Source organism: Nannospalax galili, unplaced genomic scaffold (assembly GCF_000622305.1).
Source record: "Nannospalax galili isolate Female #2095 unplaced genomic scaffold, S.galili_v1.0 scaffold92, whole genome shotgun sequence".
Taxonomy (NCBI): Eukaryota; Metazoa; Chordata; class Mammalia; order Rodentia; family Spalacidae; genus Nannospalax; species Nannospalax galili.
Window position 1 is genome coordinate 304,974 of NW_008331545.1, and position 15,304 is coordinate 320,277.

At 36.3% G+C, this 15,304-nt stretch overlaps 1 protein-coding gene across 4 annotated transcripts in view; it reads left to right on the plus strand.

The window, feature by feature from the left end:
- The window catches only part of LOC103728721 (bromodomain adjacent to zinc finger domain protein 2B), a 125,712-nt gene that overhangs the window by 95,343 nt on the left and 15,065 nt on the right, over positions 1–15,304 (plus strand). For all 4 annotated transcript variants that reach the window (XM_029560396.1, XM_008826679.3, XM_029560395.1 and 1 more), the window contains 4 exons: positions 9,215–9,861; positions 10,700–10,973; positions 11,147–11,302; positions 11,647–11,807. In XM_029560396.1, the coding sequence (XP_029416256.1) occupies positions 9,215–9,861; positions 10,700–10,973; positions 11,147–11,302; positions 11,647–11,807 (1,238 nt within the window). The remainder of the gene's footprint in view (positions 1–9,214; positions 9,862–10,699; positions 10,974–11,146; positions 11,303–11,646; positions 11,808–15,304) is intronic.

Genomic DNA, 15,304 nt, shown 5'->3' on the forward strand with positions numbered 1-15,304 from the left:
ATCCATTTACCTGCAAATTTCATTATTTCATCTTTCTTTACTGCTGAATAGAATGCCATTGTGTAAATACGCCACATTTTTGTTAATGACTCGTCTGTTGAGGGACACTTAGGTTGCTTCCATCTCTTAGCTGTTGTGAAAAGAGCAGCAACAAACGTGGTTGAACAAGTGTCTCTACAATAGGATGAGTCTTTGGGTATATGCCAAGGAGTGGTATAACCGGGTCATATGGTAGGTTCATTTTTAGTTTTTAAAGAGTTCTCCACACTGTTTTCCATAAATGCTACATGAGTTTGCAATCCCACCAGCAATGACTGAGCGTTCCCTTTCTCTCTTTTAGGGCAGAGACTACACAGTAACTACACTAAGATAAATAATCTGATTGCACAAAGCCAAAGTTACTAGGTACAGACAAGAAGGGCAAGAGAAGTCATTCCTTAGACCCTTTGAATCGATGAGCTAAAAAGTCAGGAGGTCTGAAATTTAAGTACCAACAGAGACAATAGGACAGAGAAGACTTGAAGGTAGAATTTCTAGGCAAAATTAGTGAGTGTGATGTAGAACAAGTGGACCCAGATATACATTGAATAACTTAATCCTCAGTAGAAAGACTGTGATACCTTAAACTGAATCAGAGTCAAAATTTGAGATTGTTTTGAAATGGAATGAAATGAAAGTTTTAGTATATAAATCTGATTAAAACTGACAGAATTTTGAGTATAAAACCATGTAAGGTTTAAGAACAGATAAAGAAAAACCTGTCAACAGGCCTTGTGTCCCTTGTGTGTTGTCTCACCTCCTTGGGAGTCTGAGGAGGGAGATTCTTTGAGGTCCTGAGCTCTAGACCAGATGGATAGTATAGCAAGACTTGTCTTAAAAAACAAAGAACAAAACAAAACATGAAATGTCCAGGTGAGTTAATTAGAATTACCTGAAAAGCTTAAACAAAAGCAGCCTGAACCCTACTCCAGGCTAATAAAATATTCTTATTCATCTGGGCATGTAAGCTTGAAGTTATCTAGTAGATCAACTTGTCTTTCAAAATGTCTACAGTCAGTCTCTCTGAAATACTACCAGTAGACATTAGTTCTTTATCAATATGTACCCCAATTATTATACCTGGCCTCAGCAGCTCATGTGCAATCTCCTCTTGCTGCCATATTCTGTCATCATAGCATATCTCTACTCCAAAACTTAAAAGATGCCTTGTTGCTTATGAGATGATGTAGTTAAAATGATCTTGGCTTATCATTTGAGGCAATATGTAAATCTCACCTCAAACTACCTTTACACTGTTCTCTAGGATTCAGCCAGACTAGTCTACTCACAGTTGCTCAGAACATGCACATTCCTCCTCATGTCTTCACATACTATGTTTTGCAAAATCCTGACCATTATAACAGTAAACCAGCTTTTCTTCAATCATGTAAATTTCACCCACCTATTTTTTCAATTTTTATTATTATTATGTGTGTATATGTACAATGGGAAGAGGGGAGTGCCGCGGCATGTGTATGGAGGTCAGAGAACAACTTGTGGAGTCCCTACCTTTATGTGTATTCAGGAATTAAACTCAAGTTTCCTGATTTGTATAACAGAAGTTATTTACCTGCTGAGCCCTCTCTGGCCCTCACCATCTATTTTTGACCCAGCTCAAATCTTACCCCTTGCATGCATTTCCTCAGCTTCTTTAAGTACAACTGATTTTTAGCATACGTGAACTTCTAGAAAGCCAAATAATTAATTATACTATTATTTTGTTATTTTTCACATTGGTATACATAATGTAGTCTCTCTTTTTTTAGTCTTTTTGAGACAGAGTGTCCCAGTAGCCCCAGCTGGCCTGGAACTCACTATGTAGACCAGGCTGGCCTCGAACTCAGAGATCCACCTGCCTCTGCCTCCTAAGTGCTGCGATTAAAAGCATGTGCCCCTATGCCCAGCACATAATATATTCTTATACTATTTAAATCTCATAATCTTCATATGTATTACTTTTTATTTTCCATGTACTTTACATAAGATGCTAATAACAATAAGGTTTATTAGTAATGGTAACTTAAAATCTAGAGAATTTACAGAGCACAGTAATCTCCTGAGCCCCCATAGTGATTACACAGGGGTTTGCTTTATCTAGTTGCAAACTATTCCAAGAAAATTCTGCCATTGTTATTACTCTATATTTTTAGGTTAGTCCAAGAGGTATTAAAAATCTATTGTTTTGCTCAGAAACTCCATACATATATAAGGACCTCTAGCACTTGGAATAGCATTAAGGGATATGCATTTGAGGGCCAGTGTCTATATTTTGAGGCCCTGGAAACAATGCCAATATCAGCTAAAGATGCTGCTGTTTCTCTTCAAGCCAATTCAGTAGATAAGCAGATATGCTGATGAGTCTTAGGGGGGAAAGGAGGGAAAGTCCCCTTGCCATTTATCTAAAGGGAAGGGTTAATTTCCTTTCATTCTATTCCTGACCTTCCGTGTTCAAAAAATGTATGCTTGCCTATATGAAATAGGAATCAACTGGATTTAAAATGTTGCCTTCTGAGTTTGTTGATGGTGCTGTATAAGAGATCATATAGCAAAAGAAACAGTAATATACTGCGTTAGAAAGTACAGATCAACCTTGAACTATTTGTCCTTACATCCAACATAGTCCAAAGCTATTCAGTTATCTAATACTCCTGAAGTCAAGGACTCAATACTGACTTTTTAGTGCTAAGAGCCCAGGCCTTCTCAAAGGCAGTGTCCCCTCAGTGTAGCAGACTGTAGCTATACCTTCAACTTATAGGAAAAGAGCCTCTGTGCAAAGGAATAAAAGCCTGAATCCCTGTTGCTTGCAGTTAGAGTTTGATGCAGTCACTGTAGACCCTGGCTAGGAGGGTCACCAATGCCTTTTAGATCTGAGTTACTATAAAATGTCTCCTAGTTACTTCCAAAGTATGTAGAATATTTTATATCCAGATATGAAGAAGGGCCTGCCTTTCACAAAAGAAAACAAATTATATTGATCACATTGAATACTGCTCTCCTCTACGATCAGACTTAGTACTGTGTTTCCTATCCACTGGCATTTGTGTTTCTTTAGTATTAGCATACTACTATTATGCCAATCATTGGACTCAACTGCAAGTCTCCAGTGAAGCAGTACTGATTTTTGTTGTTGCTGTTGTTGAAGGAATCCTTTCTTGAGTAGTTTAAAGCCTATAATATTTTACCAGAGGGTTTATAAGACTTAATAGTCCTAATCTCTGAAAGATATTCCTTCCATGGACATTGTCCACCTATTTATTCCACAGCTCCTAATAATTGTTCAAGCTTGTGAATCATTTGATAGTCTGTCTCATTCTACATGTCCCTTTTCTGATCTCAGCTGTTTCACATTTTGTGATAGGACCAGACTGCCACACTCTAGAATTACACAACCTTTCAATTCCTGTCTTATCCTTTGCTTTTGTTTATAGCTTACTGCATTTATTGATATGAGACAGGCCACAAAAACTTTACCCCAAATTTCTTATAAACTATCAGTCACAACCCTGCATGGGGTTACATAACTGAATGTGGAGGTTGCAAAAAGCATTGGGCAAAAATAAGAGGTTTCTGAATGTGCAAAGACCAAAATTTAATTCAATCTAAAGTGTTTGTGCCAGTTCTTGCCCATGTTGCATCGTGTGGCTTGGTTCTGAACTCACAGCATGCACACTTTGTACTGTGCATGCTGTCACACCACAGTGGCACCACACTTTGTTTGTGCCAGCAAACACTGCCTGAAACACCTCAGCTCAGACTCAAGAGTACTTATTGTATGTTATGAATCATAGTTCCTCTACTGTACATGAAGTTTTCTGCTCTATTAAGACATAATGGTTTAATTACAGAAAAGCAAAACCTAATATTTTCCTACCACTGTTGTACAGCATGTATATTAGTATTTTTTATTATATTCTATTAGACTTCTTGTTTTTCAAAATTGTTGTTTGAGTTTGAGGACCTGTCTTTCATAATAAAGGTTGTTACATGAATTTTATTTTTGGATTAAGGCAGACTTTCTAATAGCTTCTAAAATTATTTTAAGCATGCTTCTGTCATTTCATACTCTGGATTTCTGTGAAGCAGCATTCTCAGCATTGACAATTATAAAATCAAAATATCAGTTCACTCTGAAAAACATTAAAGATGCTCTACCTCCTACAGTATCAAACATTCAGCATAAATACATAAATAATAACATAACATAAATAGTAATTTAATTATTTTTAAATAAGCCCATTCATTTCATTAATATGCAAATTCCCTTTCATCTTTAATAAATGGTAAAATTACTTGTGTACCAGAGAATTGTTTTAAAATAAATTTCCTTATGATTTATTATAAGTAAATGTTTGATTTATATACTTGTTTTATATACCTGCATACCTGGGCTCATTCAAAAATTTCTCAGTTACAAAGAGGTCATGACTGGAAAAAGTTTAAGAAACTCTGCCCTGCCCTGTCTGTCCTCTGCTTCCTCTGCTACTTCTTCCTTTTTATTTTGGACAGAAACCAGTAGTGCTTGTTGGACTTTTGTCTTGACACTTCCATCCATGATAAGGGCATGTGTGATCTACTAGTGTCTCCCAAAGGAAAGAATAAGGGTAGAGCCTTTGTCCACTTAGGAAGACTTAGTCAGAATGAGTCATCCAGCGTTCACTGTACTAAAAGCATGTTCTTAAGGCTTGTTCTCTCAAACCCTGGGGTTTCTTATAATCACTTCAATACAGCCTGCTGTCTCAGAGCAACTGGACCCATGCAAGAGTCTCAGGGAAGTCATTCCAGTGAATATGTATGTGTTGCCAAGTGTTACCAAGCAGCCAGACTAGAAACATGATGGCAACCCAGACTGTTCACTCTTACTGAGCTCATATCTTTCCCCTTACTCATCTTCATTTAGCCCTATTGCTTGTTTCATATAAACAAGCAAACCAAGCAAGCATCTGAGGATCCTTCTACATGGGCATGCTAGTAGATTTCTTGAGCCTGCCTCTTGCTCTATAAATTACTTTCTTGCTGTTGTTCTCACTTGGTAGTACATGCTATGTCTCATGGTAAGAGGATTCATAGCCAGAGGGGCCAGTTGCCGTATAAATTATGGGGGGGGGCAGTGGAGTTTGCCTCATCTTCCCTTGTAAAGGGGCTGCTATCACTGTTCACAGTCATCCCCTTTAGTTTACCATTTTAAGGCTTCTGCTATCCTCAGGCATAGCTGCTGAGACCATACTATCACTACTAAGTGAATGAATCAGTACCACCACAGAGAAATCCTTCAGTCCCTGGTTGCTTCACTTCTAGAAAGTCATGACATCAGAACTTTGTTGAATCCCAACTGTTTACAAATGCACAAACCATTCATAAAGCACATGGTGTGAATGGAAGCAAAGTTTGTTAGTGAAGATAACTTAAAAAGAAGTAGCACTACAAAGACCTACCAGCCCTCTGGTGGTTCACATGCGACAAAAGAACTCCCATCCCATACCTTGTTCTTTATTTATGGGTTAGGCTGAGTGGGGCTGAATGTGATTAAAGTCTTTGGATATTGATAAATATATCAAGAGACCTTTGGGTATAATAGCTGTTAGGAGATATGCAGAACAAGCATCATGGTCTACACACCAAAGACCCTGTGAGTAGTACTATCATCACCTAAAGGCCCTGGCTGACTGGAAAGTAGAAAGGAAAAAAGCTTCCATGACTAGTCAGCTCAACTTGTTTCCCTTCAATTCACTGTTTTTTAAAAATATTTTTTTAATTTATTTTATTTTTCTTATATGTGTATAAATGTTTTGCCTGCATGTATGTAAGTGCTCCAAATGTATGTGATGTTCAAGGAAACCAGAAGAGATCATGGATCCCCTGGAACTGGAGCCATCTCTTTAGCCCCAGATATATTAAATTATAGGTAATTTATTCAGCATTAGAAGGAAAATTAAACATGTTAATTATCTTTATATACTATGATATGAATATTTACTTATCCATTTTGCATTAGAACTCTATAAGCATTGAGTCTGTACATATAAAACTCAACCTGTATTAGAGAATATAAAAATCTTATTTGAAGGTTAAGGTCAGTTTTTAAAATTATCTTTTAAAAATTTTCTGAATTATGCCAGGAAGTAATGAACCTAAATAGACAACCAATAAGATTCTGCATTCTTTAGTATTCCCTATGATAATATTAAGATGTCTTCCAGGAACTGGTCATGATAGAACTGCCAACAGAAAGATAGGAAGGCTATGAAAAACTCCTAAGTTGGGCCATATTGAGTGGGTAAGGACCCTTGAGTCCTAAGAGGAAGCCATCAGCGGCTGAACCTCTATTCAAAATGCCAGAGGGTTTTGCTGTGTGTGTAACATCTCACTGTGTAGTCTGGCAGATGTAGAACTCTGTATGTAGACTGGGCTTGTCTTGAACTTGTGAACTTGTGGCAATCTTACTTCCTCTTTCTCCAATGCTAGAATTATGTGTGTGCCATTATACTGACTTGTTTCTTGCATTTTTCTTTTTTAAAAAAAATCACATTTATTTGTTTGTGTGTGGTACACACACACACACACACACACACACACACACACACGCTTGCTTGACACATGTAGAGGTCAAAAGACAACTTGCTAGACTCAATTACCTCCTTCTCCACCATGTGGGTTCCAAGAATGGAACTCAGGGCATCAGGTGTGATGACAAGCACCTGTACTCTCTGAGCCATCTCACTGGCCTTCTTTCACTCTTTATTTGTGTTTCACATAGAATTGTGTAGGGTCTGTAGGATAGTTTAGCCTGCTCCAGTCAGGGAAAAGACCATCACATGATGTGAGAATGGCTTTTCACTAGGGTCCACTAACGGCAGGTGGCGACAGGTCCAGAGTGTTTATGACAGAAATTAAAGGGATGTAATCTCTTTTTTGAAACTGAAGAAATTTTGAAATTTTGCTTTTTTTAAGAGTACTTTTTAAATTGGGAAAAGAAATTTCCTTTCCAGGGAAATATTTCATCTTTTCTTTTTAAAGGCATTTAATAATACTCATTGGTACATGTCAAATATAGAAGGACCCAGAAGACATAATTTTGCATCAGTCAGGAAGTAGAAAGCTATTTAAGATTAAAGAATTTCTTCATGTTAAATATCCTGTATAGAATGTCAGATTTTAAAGACCTATTTTTAATTATTTTGAGTATAAAAGTCATAGTTCAGTTTATTCTATTAGATGCAAACTAGCCACAAACTAATAAAAATTGGGTTGTTTCTTTTTAAAATATGTGACACAAGTTTTCAAGATTTTAGTTATTGAAATAAATAAGACAGAATCCCGTTACTAGTCAATGGCTTTTATGAAGTCATGGGATTTATGAACACAGGTATGTAAAGAGAATCTGTTTTCACATGTGCCTGACTGGAAATAGTGAAGACTTGAGGTTAATGTACCTAAAGGTTATATGAGGCATTAAATCTTTTTTTCTGACTGCCTTTAAGATTTTTCTCTACTATTAGCATTGAGCAATTTGGTTATTGTTAAATCTTAATGTAGGTGACTTCGTTTTTCTTTTGCTTGGAGTTCATTAAATTTCATCACATTTGGAATTTTTCAGTTTTTTTTTTGTTTGGATTTAATGTCTTTTGCTTATTCCATGATCTTGCCCATTCTGGGTCAGTTTTGGTTGATAGGTTCTTTTTTTTTCTGATTGGTTTTTCTAATTACCTGTCAGTTTTCCTTCTTGTTTGGATGCCTACTAATTTTGATTAGATGTCAAACATCATGGATTTTTCCTCATTGGGTACTGGATGTTTCTCAATTCCCATAAATATTCTTCAGCTTTGTTTAATGAAACAGTTATGTTATTTGGGGAACAATCTGATACATTCAAGACTCACATTTAAAATTTCTTAGGAACGTGGTTGGAGAGGTGGCTCAGTGGTGGCTCAGCACTTGCTAGTCTTCGTGAAAAACCGTGTTTGGTTTCCAGCACCTATGTTGGGGTGAACAGTCATCCATAACTCCAGTTTCAGGGAATTTGATGTCCTCTTCTGACATCCATAGGCATTGAACACACCTGGTGCACTCCTGGAGAGTAGCAAAGACAAAAAATACCAGTAGCATCCAATTTTATTGAGAGTGTAGGCAAATAGCAGCTCTTTCCTTTGTGCTCTTTTGTGTACGAGTGTGTATTGATCTGAATTTCTAGATGACAGTTTGGCAGTATATTTCAAGAACTCTGAAAAGTATGTATCTTAAGTTATGATTTTAAGGAATTTGCCCAAGAAAATAAGGAAAAAATCCACAAATGAAACTACATATCATCAAAAAAATGAAAATATATGCATGTCATTTATCATTTACTATGTGTTCATAATGGACAAGTGAGCTCTATCGGTGTCTCTCAGTAGGTTATTTAAGTTACGATGTTACCAATTCAGTATCTTGTAGATGTCAAAATCTACCATGTGTGTGTGTGTGTGTGTGTGTGTGTGTGTGTATCATACATTTCAAAATGTTTACAGAGTATCAGTTTACATGAGCAGATAGTTTAAACTGCTGTCATAAGGTTCCCTTTTAAATTATAGGCTTAGGTGCACAGAAAATTCCTTGAAGTATTAAGAACTAATAGTTTTTGCTCTGTAGGTTTTGCTTTTAACATTTTCAATTTTCATTTTTTATTATTTTCTTGAATTTTGTGGTGTGTGTGTGTGTGTGTGTGTTATGCATGGGGAGGCCAGAGGAAGGCAAGGTAGTGGACGGCTTCCTCTATCACTGTCTACCTTATTCCTGCTAGACAGTGTCTCTTGCTGAACTAGAAGCTCACAGTTCCAGCTAGGCTTGCTGGCCAGCAAATTCCTGGGAAATCCTTGTCTGTACCCCTCAATGCTGGGATTCTAAACACACGTGGCCATGCTTAGCTTTTCTGTATGGATGCTTGGGATTTGAACTCAGGTCCTCATGCTTGTACAGCTAACCACTGAGCCACGTCTCTAGCCCCTATATTTTAATTTTTTATAGTAAATTCCATTTCTAATGTGTGAAAATATATATATATAAAAGAAAACACAGAGAATATTAGGTAATTTTAGAAGTTTATTTAAATGTGCGTGTAATTTGATGAATAACAAAATTTAACTGCAGAATTGGTTTGATATATAATAACTGATATTAATAACACATGTCACTTTTGTAGGACTAGAAGAAATTGCAAAAGAAAAAGAAAAACTTAAAAAGGCAGAAAGTATCCAGATCAAAGAAGAAATGTTTGAGACTTCTGGGGACACTTTAAATTGTTCAAATATAGATCACTGTGAACAAAAGGAGGATCTTAAAGAAAGAGACAACCCAAACCTGTTTCTTCAGAAACCTGGCTCTTTTTCCAAATTAAGCAAGCTTTTGGAAGTAGCTAAGATGCCTCCTGAGTCAGATGTGATGAGCCCAAAAGCGAACATTAGCACAAATGGGTGCCCACTGTCTCATCAGAACACTGGGAAGCATTCATTAGGGAGCATTCCCTCAACAGCAGCACAAAGCAGTGTGGAGAAGACAGATGCTAATCTGTTTAACACTGGTTCAAGTGGTTCTGGGAAGTTTTACAGTCCTCTCCCCAATGACCAATTGTTAAAAACACTGACAGAAAAGAACAGACAATGGTTTAGCCTTTTGCCAAAAGCACCTTGTGATGATACTTCTCTGACCCATGCTGACAGTTCAGCTGCTTCAGTGACTTCACAGTCTCAGCCACCATCTAAGTCACCTTCCCCTGCTCCAGCTCCTCTTCTTGGATCATCTACTCATAACCCTGCTGGCCCGAATCCATTTGCTTTATCACCTCTTCAGGTTAGTACTGCTAACTGAAATGCATTGTGATAGTGCTTTTTTATAACCTTGGACCCCATAAAGGTCTTTAAGGGGATCATTTGAATGGTTAAATATCCCTTCCTCAGAATTTCTGTCGCCAAGCTTCATTGGCGCTCCTAACTTCTAACCTGTGTTTAAATTTGCTTTAATTATTTTGTTACTATTACATTATAACTAAGTGATATAAAGTTGTCACTAATGTTTAGTTTTCCTTTATAGTAAATGAAACTATTATTTCAGAATTTGAAAAATAATTTCAGATTCTAATCATTTTCCCAACTTGTCAATCTCTATTTTAAGCAGCTTGTTTTTGTTTTTAAAAAATTTTATTACATGTTATTGACTTGTGTGTGTGTGTGTGTGCGTGCGTGCATGCGTGTACATATGCATATGTACATACATGCCATCATGACAAGTATGTAGAGGTCAGAGGATAACTTGCAGGAATCAGTTCCCCTCTTCCACAATGTTGGTCCTGGAATTGAGCTCAGGAAATCAAGCTAGAAAGTAGGTACCTTCCTGCTGAGCTACCTCTCTAATCTCTAATCTGAATTTTTAGAAAAATATTTTATTTATTATTTTTATGTCTATGCATGTATTGCCTGCATATAAGTAAGTGCACCTGTGTCACACAATGCCCATAGGGGACAGAAGAGGCTGTCAGATCCCCTATAACTGGAGTTACAGATGGTTGTTTGCTGCCATGTAGGTGCTGGGATTAGAACCCAGGTCTTCTGCAAGAAGAGTCAGTATTCTTAACCGCTGAGCCATCTCTACAGCCCCTCTAATCTGAGTTTTAAATCTTTTGTTTTTATAGGTGAAAAGTGGAGTATCTATGATGGGACTTCAGTTTTGTGGGTGGCCCACTAGTGTGCTTACTTCCAATATCCCATTTACGTCACCTTTGCCTAGTCTGGGGTCAGCACTGGGATTATCAGAAGGAAATGGTAATTCATTCTTGACTTCCAGTGTTGTTTCAAGTAAAAGTGAATCTCCAGTACCTCAGAATGAAAAGACCTCTACAGTTCAGCCAGCAGCCATCGAAGTAGCAAAAGCAGTTGATTTCCCTAGTCCCAAACCAATTCCAGAAGGTAGGTACAATGAGATAGCTTGCAGTCACTTACTGTATTCCATGATTACAAATTCCTCTTGGATAAATGAATCTCAGGTGGGTTTATATGTGGCTAACAAATCATGAGTTTGCTTTGTGCCATTATTTCTTAGCCACAATATTGTAAAAGACCTACATATTTATCTTGAATAGAAATGCAGTTTGGTTGGTGGAGAATTATTGACCCAGAAGACCTAAAAACCTTGCTCAAAGTGCTCCATCTCAGAGGAATAAGAGAAAAGGCATTACAGAAACAGATACAGAAGCACCTGGATTATATAACTCAAGCCTGCATCAAAAATAAGGATGGTATGTGCTTAAGAGCTTTCTACTTCTTGACTAATTATGACGTTAACTATCTTATTCCAAAATGTATTAATATCTTAATCATTATTTTTAAATTTTTCTTAACAGTGACTACATTTCTTAAATTGTCATTGCTTTCTTAGAATTTTTAGTGCCTTTACAGGTATATTTTGTATATTTTAGAAAGACTAATTTCTTCTTTTAACAGTAAGCTGTCTGCATGTATACAAGCACATTTGTGTATGTTGAGTCAGTGCCCCTAGGATTTTACTCACTTTATGAAAGAAATCATTGTAGGGGAGATTAGGAATGAAATAGATTTAAAACTTAATTTTTTTCAAATGTAGTTGCTATTATTGAATTAAATGAACATGAAGAAAACCACGTAACTCGAGATATTGTGGAAAACTGGTCAGTAGAAGAACAAGCGATGGAAATGGATTTGAGTATTCTCCAGCAAGTCGAAGATCTAGAAAGGAGAGTTGCATCGGCAAGTTTGCAAGTGAAGGTAAAATTGACTTGGAATAAAATGTTTTTAGGTTAATGGAAGGTAAATAATATTTATTATATGTTTACTATAAAGTACTTATTATGTTAAGTGTTTTGCATTATTTAATTCTCAAAACAGCCGAGAGTTAATTTTTCATCTTCAAGGTAAGGAAACAGGCTTAGTGTGCATAACCTGCCAGTAGTCATTTAAGTGACTAAATGTGGATTTAAACCAAGGTTTTTTGACTATGGAGCCTATGTTCTTTTTACTGAATCTTGCTGCCTCCTTAATAGTATTCACAAAAATCACTTCTGGTGTGGAATTCTTTAACTCAAACAAAATCTTTCATTTTCACCATGATAAATGTAGTGTTCTAATATAAATCTCATTAGAGTCCTACTGTATCATATTTAACAGACTTCTATGTTGTATGGTTTAAATTTGAAGAACAATATAAGATATTAGAATGTTTATATTATGATAAGCAGACAAACCCTACTTATATATGTGAGGCCTGTATGTATTTACCTGAAAGGGATGGCATGTCAGAGCTGGTTTCTACTGAACAGGCAAAAGGAAAGCTTACCATTGCATAAGAGTTTTTAGTTTAGGAAAGAGGGTAAAAAGGTCTTCTTAGTTGATAATGAAGTATTATCTGTGATGTTAGTAGATGCCTAATGACTAAGCATAAAAGGCAAAGAAACTTGAAAAGAATTAGAAAACTGGGTCTCTATTTACATAATTTTCTTTGGTATTTATGTTTTATTCATAATGAAGGATTTATGGAATAATACTATCCTGTCCAATAATTTAAATTTTACTTTATAGTTTTGAGAATCTCTAAAAAGTCATTTTCCAGAGTTAATATAATATCCCTTTTTGCCACAAATATAATTACTAATGTTGAGAGCAAAAGTTTACTATTGTATTAGCAAACTATACGTTCTCCTCCTAGTCATTATATAGTATAAATATGCCTCGTTTATCTGGCATCTTCAACAAATGATCTCTTCTACACAAATTAATTTTCTGGGGAAGTGAAAATTATCCCATTTAATGTCATAATTTTTAACATGTCTGTTGGATCTCTTAGGTTTTGCATTTTACTGCCTCCTTAAATTGAGACTAATGAGTATACTTTAAATTGTCTTGGTGATACAATATTATTAGTATGAAGACCAATTATTAGGCTGTGATACCCTCAGGACATATTAACAGGCCTCTATACTAAATATAGTACACTTTCCTTTCTAAACATTGCATCTCCTTTCCAGAGTCTGGTTTTGCCCTTTCTGGTGGTCAGTTGTTACTACTGGCTGGTTTAATGTTTCCAGTTTTTAGTCAACTCATTTCATCCAGTTTACCAATTCATCAGTTGGAAAAGTATGCCAAGCTTTCATAAATTAGAGTGTGGGTCTGGAACATTTACCTAGTGGCAGAGTCACACTTGATGCCTTAGTCTTACAGGGTTACTGGCTGCTTAAGTGCTCTTAGTAGTGTTCTCAGTAGCTAAAAACAGTGGATTTGCTGTTCAAGTGGAATGCTTAAGGATCCTGTTAACAAGGTATTTATAAATTGTGCTGTATTATTCTAAGAACTGAATTATAATTATTTTAGTCTTGAATTAAGAACACAAGTGTTGGGGGCTGGAGAGATGGCTCAGCGGTTAAGTGCACTGACTGCTTTGCAGAGGACCCGAGTTCAATTCCCAACACCTACATGGCGGGTACGAACTGTCCTTAACTCCAGTTCTAGAGGAATCTGAAGCCCTCTTCTGACCTCCGCGGCATTGCACGACATGGGTGCACTCACATACATGCAGGCAATACACTCATACACATAAAATAAAAAATAAAAATTTTTTTAAAACCCACACATGTTGAAAAAATTGTAAAAATAATAATAAAATGTTTTAATATCTTACCATGTTACTGGCTGCTTAAATGCTCTTGGTAGTGCTTAATCACATTTTTTCTTAAAAAGAAAACAGTTACATTTAGCCTGAGGAGTTTGCCGTTGTGAAAGCGTGGCCTTGGCTATTTAGATAAATTCATTTATATTTTTAATATTGTTAATAATGTTGAGGTTTTCTTTCTATATTGTAGGAAAATTTGTGAGCTTGTGAGCTAGTCCTGCTTGTTGAGAGTACACAAAAAATCCAGTTATTTCCTGTTCCCCTCAGGACAACTCTTCTGCCTTTTTCCCCCTTTATAAACTAATCCTTTCAGCCACAAACCCTATGGAATAGTTTCAAAGTTCGTGATTCTCTTCTGAAAAAGCACTAGGATCTACATTCTCTTTCAAATGTTGAATCCATAACTGTACATGGAGCTATGGAAATATGTGCCTGGTGTTTTCCTCTCTTTAATCTCACATTATATTAACACTATTTGAATTTGTGCCACTCTCTCTAACATCCAGGTCATACCATTACTCACTGAGTATGTACTATAGCAAAAATCCTTGCATCTCGTTCAGAGTACTTTTTGGTAACATGTCATGTGGTATTTCTATGATTAGTCACTGAAATGTCAAAGCTAAAATTTACATTTATCACTGTTATATTTATTATTAATTTCATCTGGGTGTACTTTTCAGCATATGGAACTATTTTTGTCTTCATAAATGTGTTAACAGAACAAACCAAATAAAGAGCATTTGGGATATTGACACTAAGACATTTTTTAAAATGGCAGACTCTGTTATTGCCCTTTTTATATACAGCTTTCAGCCATCTAGATTTTGACTTTCTGACTTTAATACAGCCCCCTTTTTTTCTGCCCTGTCAGTTACCTTACAGAATTCACAATATCCTGTGTTTCCAGGGTTTCTTCTATTTAGGAATTTTATATCCCTCTTAGAATATGGGAAGGAGGGTCTGGAGAAATGGCTCAGTGGTTAAGAGCACTGGCTGTTCTGCAGAGGATGCAGGTTCAGTTCCCAACACCCACATGGTAGCTAATAACCATCTTCAACTCCAATTCCAGGGGATCCAATGCCCTCTTCTGGCCTCTGCAGGTATTGCACACACAGGTACACTTCAGTACATGCAGGCAAAACGCTCAAACACATTAAAAAAAATAAATAATGTAGGAAGGGTATCCATTTGATATAATTTGTTCCTGGCCATTCTTGTGTACTGTTAATAATTCTGCCTTATGAGGGCCTGGTGTTTGCTAGCACACACTCATGGTCTTCCTTCTGCTTCAGCTTCCTGTGCTATTGAGCCTGGCTTACCTTTCTAAATATAAAATTCTGGTCAGACAAAGGAGGAAATTTGGTCCTAACACATAGGTTAAAACACTAATCTCTAAAGAGATTTGATTGTTTAAAAAGCCCATTCTAAAGAAAAAGAGAAAAAAAAGAAAGAAAATAAAAGCCCATTCTATTTTTTACATAATATGCTCTTGCTCAATAGCTGTTCTATATCAGAAACTGGACACCACAGAATTACTCATATGTGATTCTTATCCTAGAAAACTTGCCTTGTTATAGGAAGGTAAAATATGTGCACA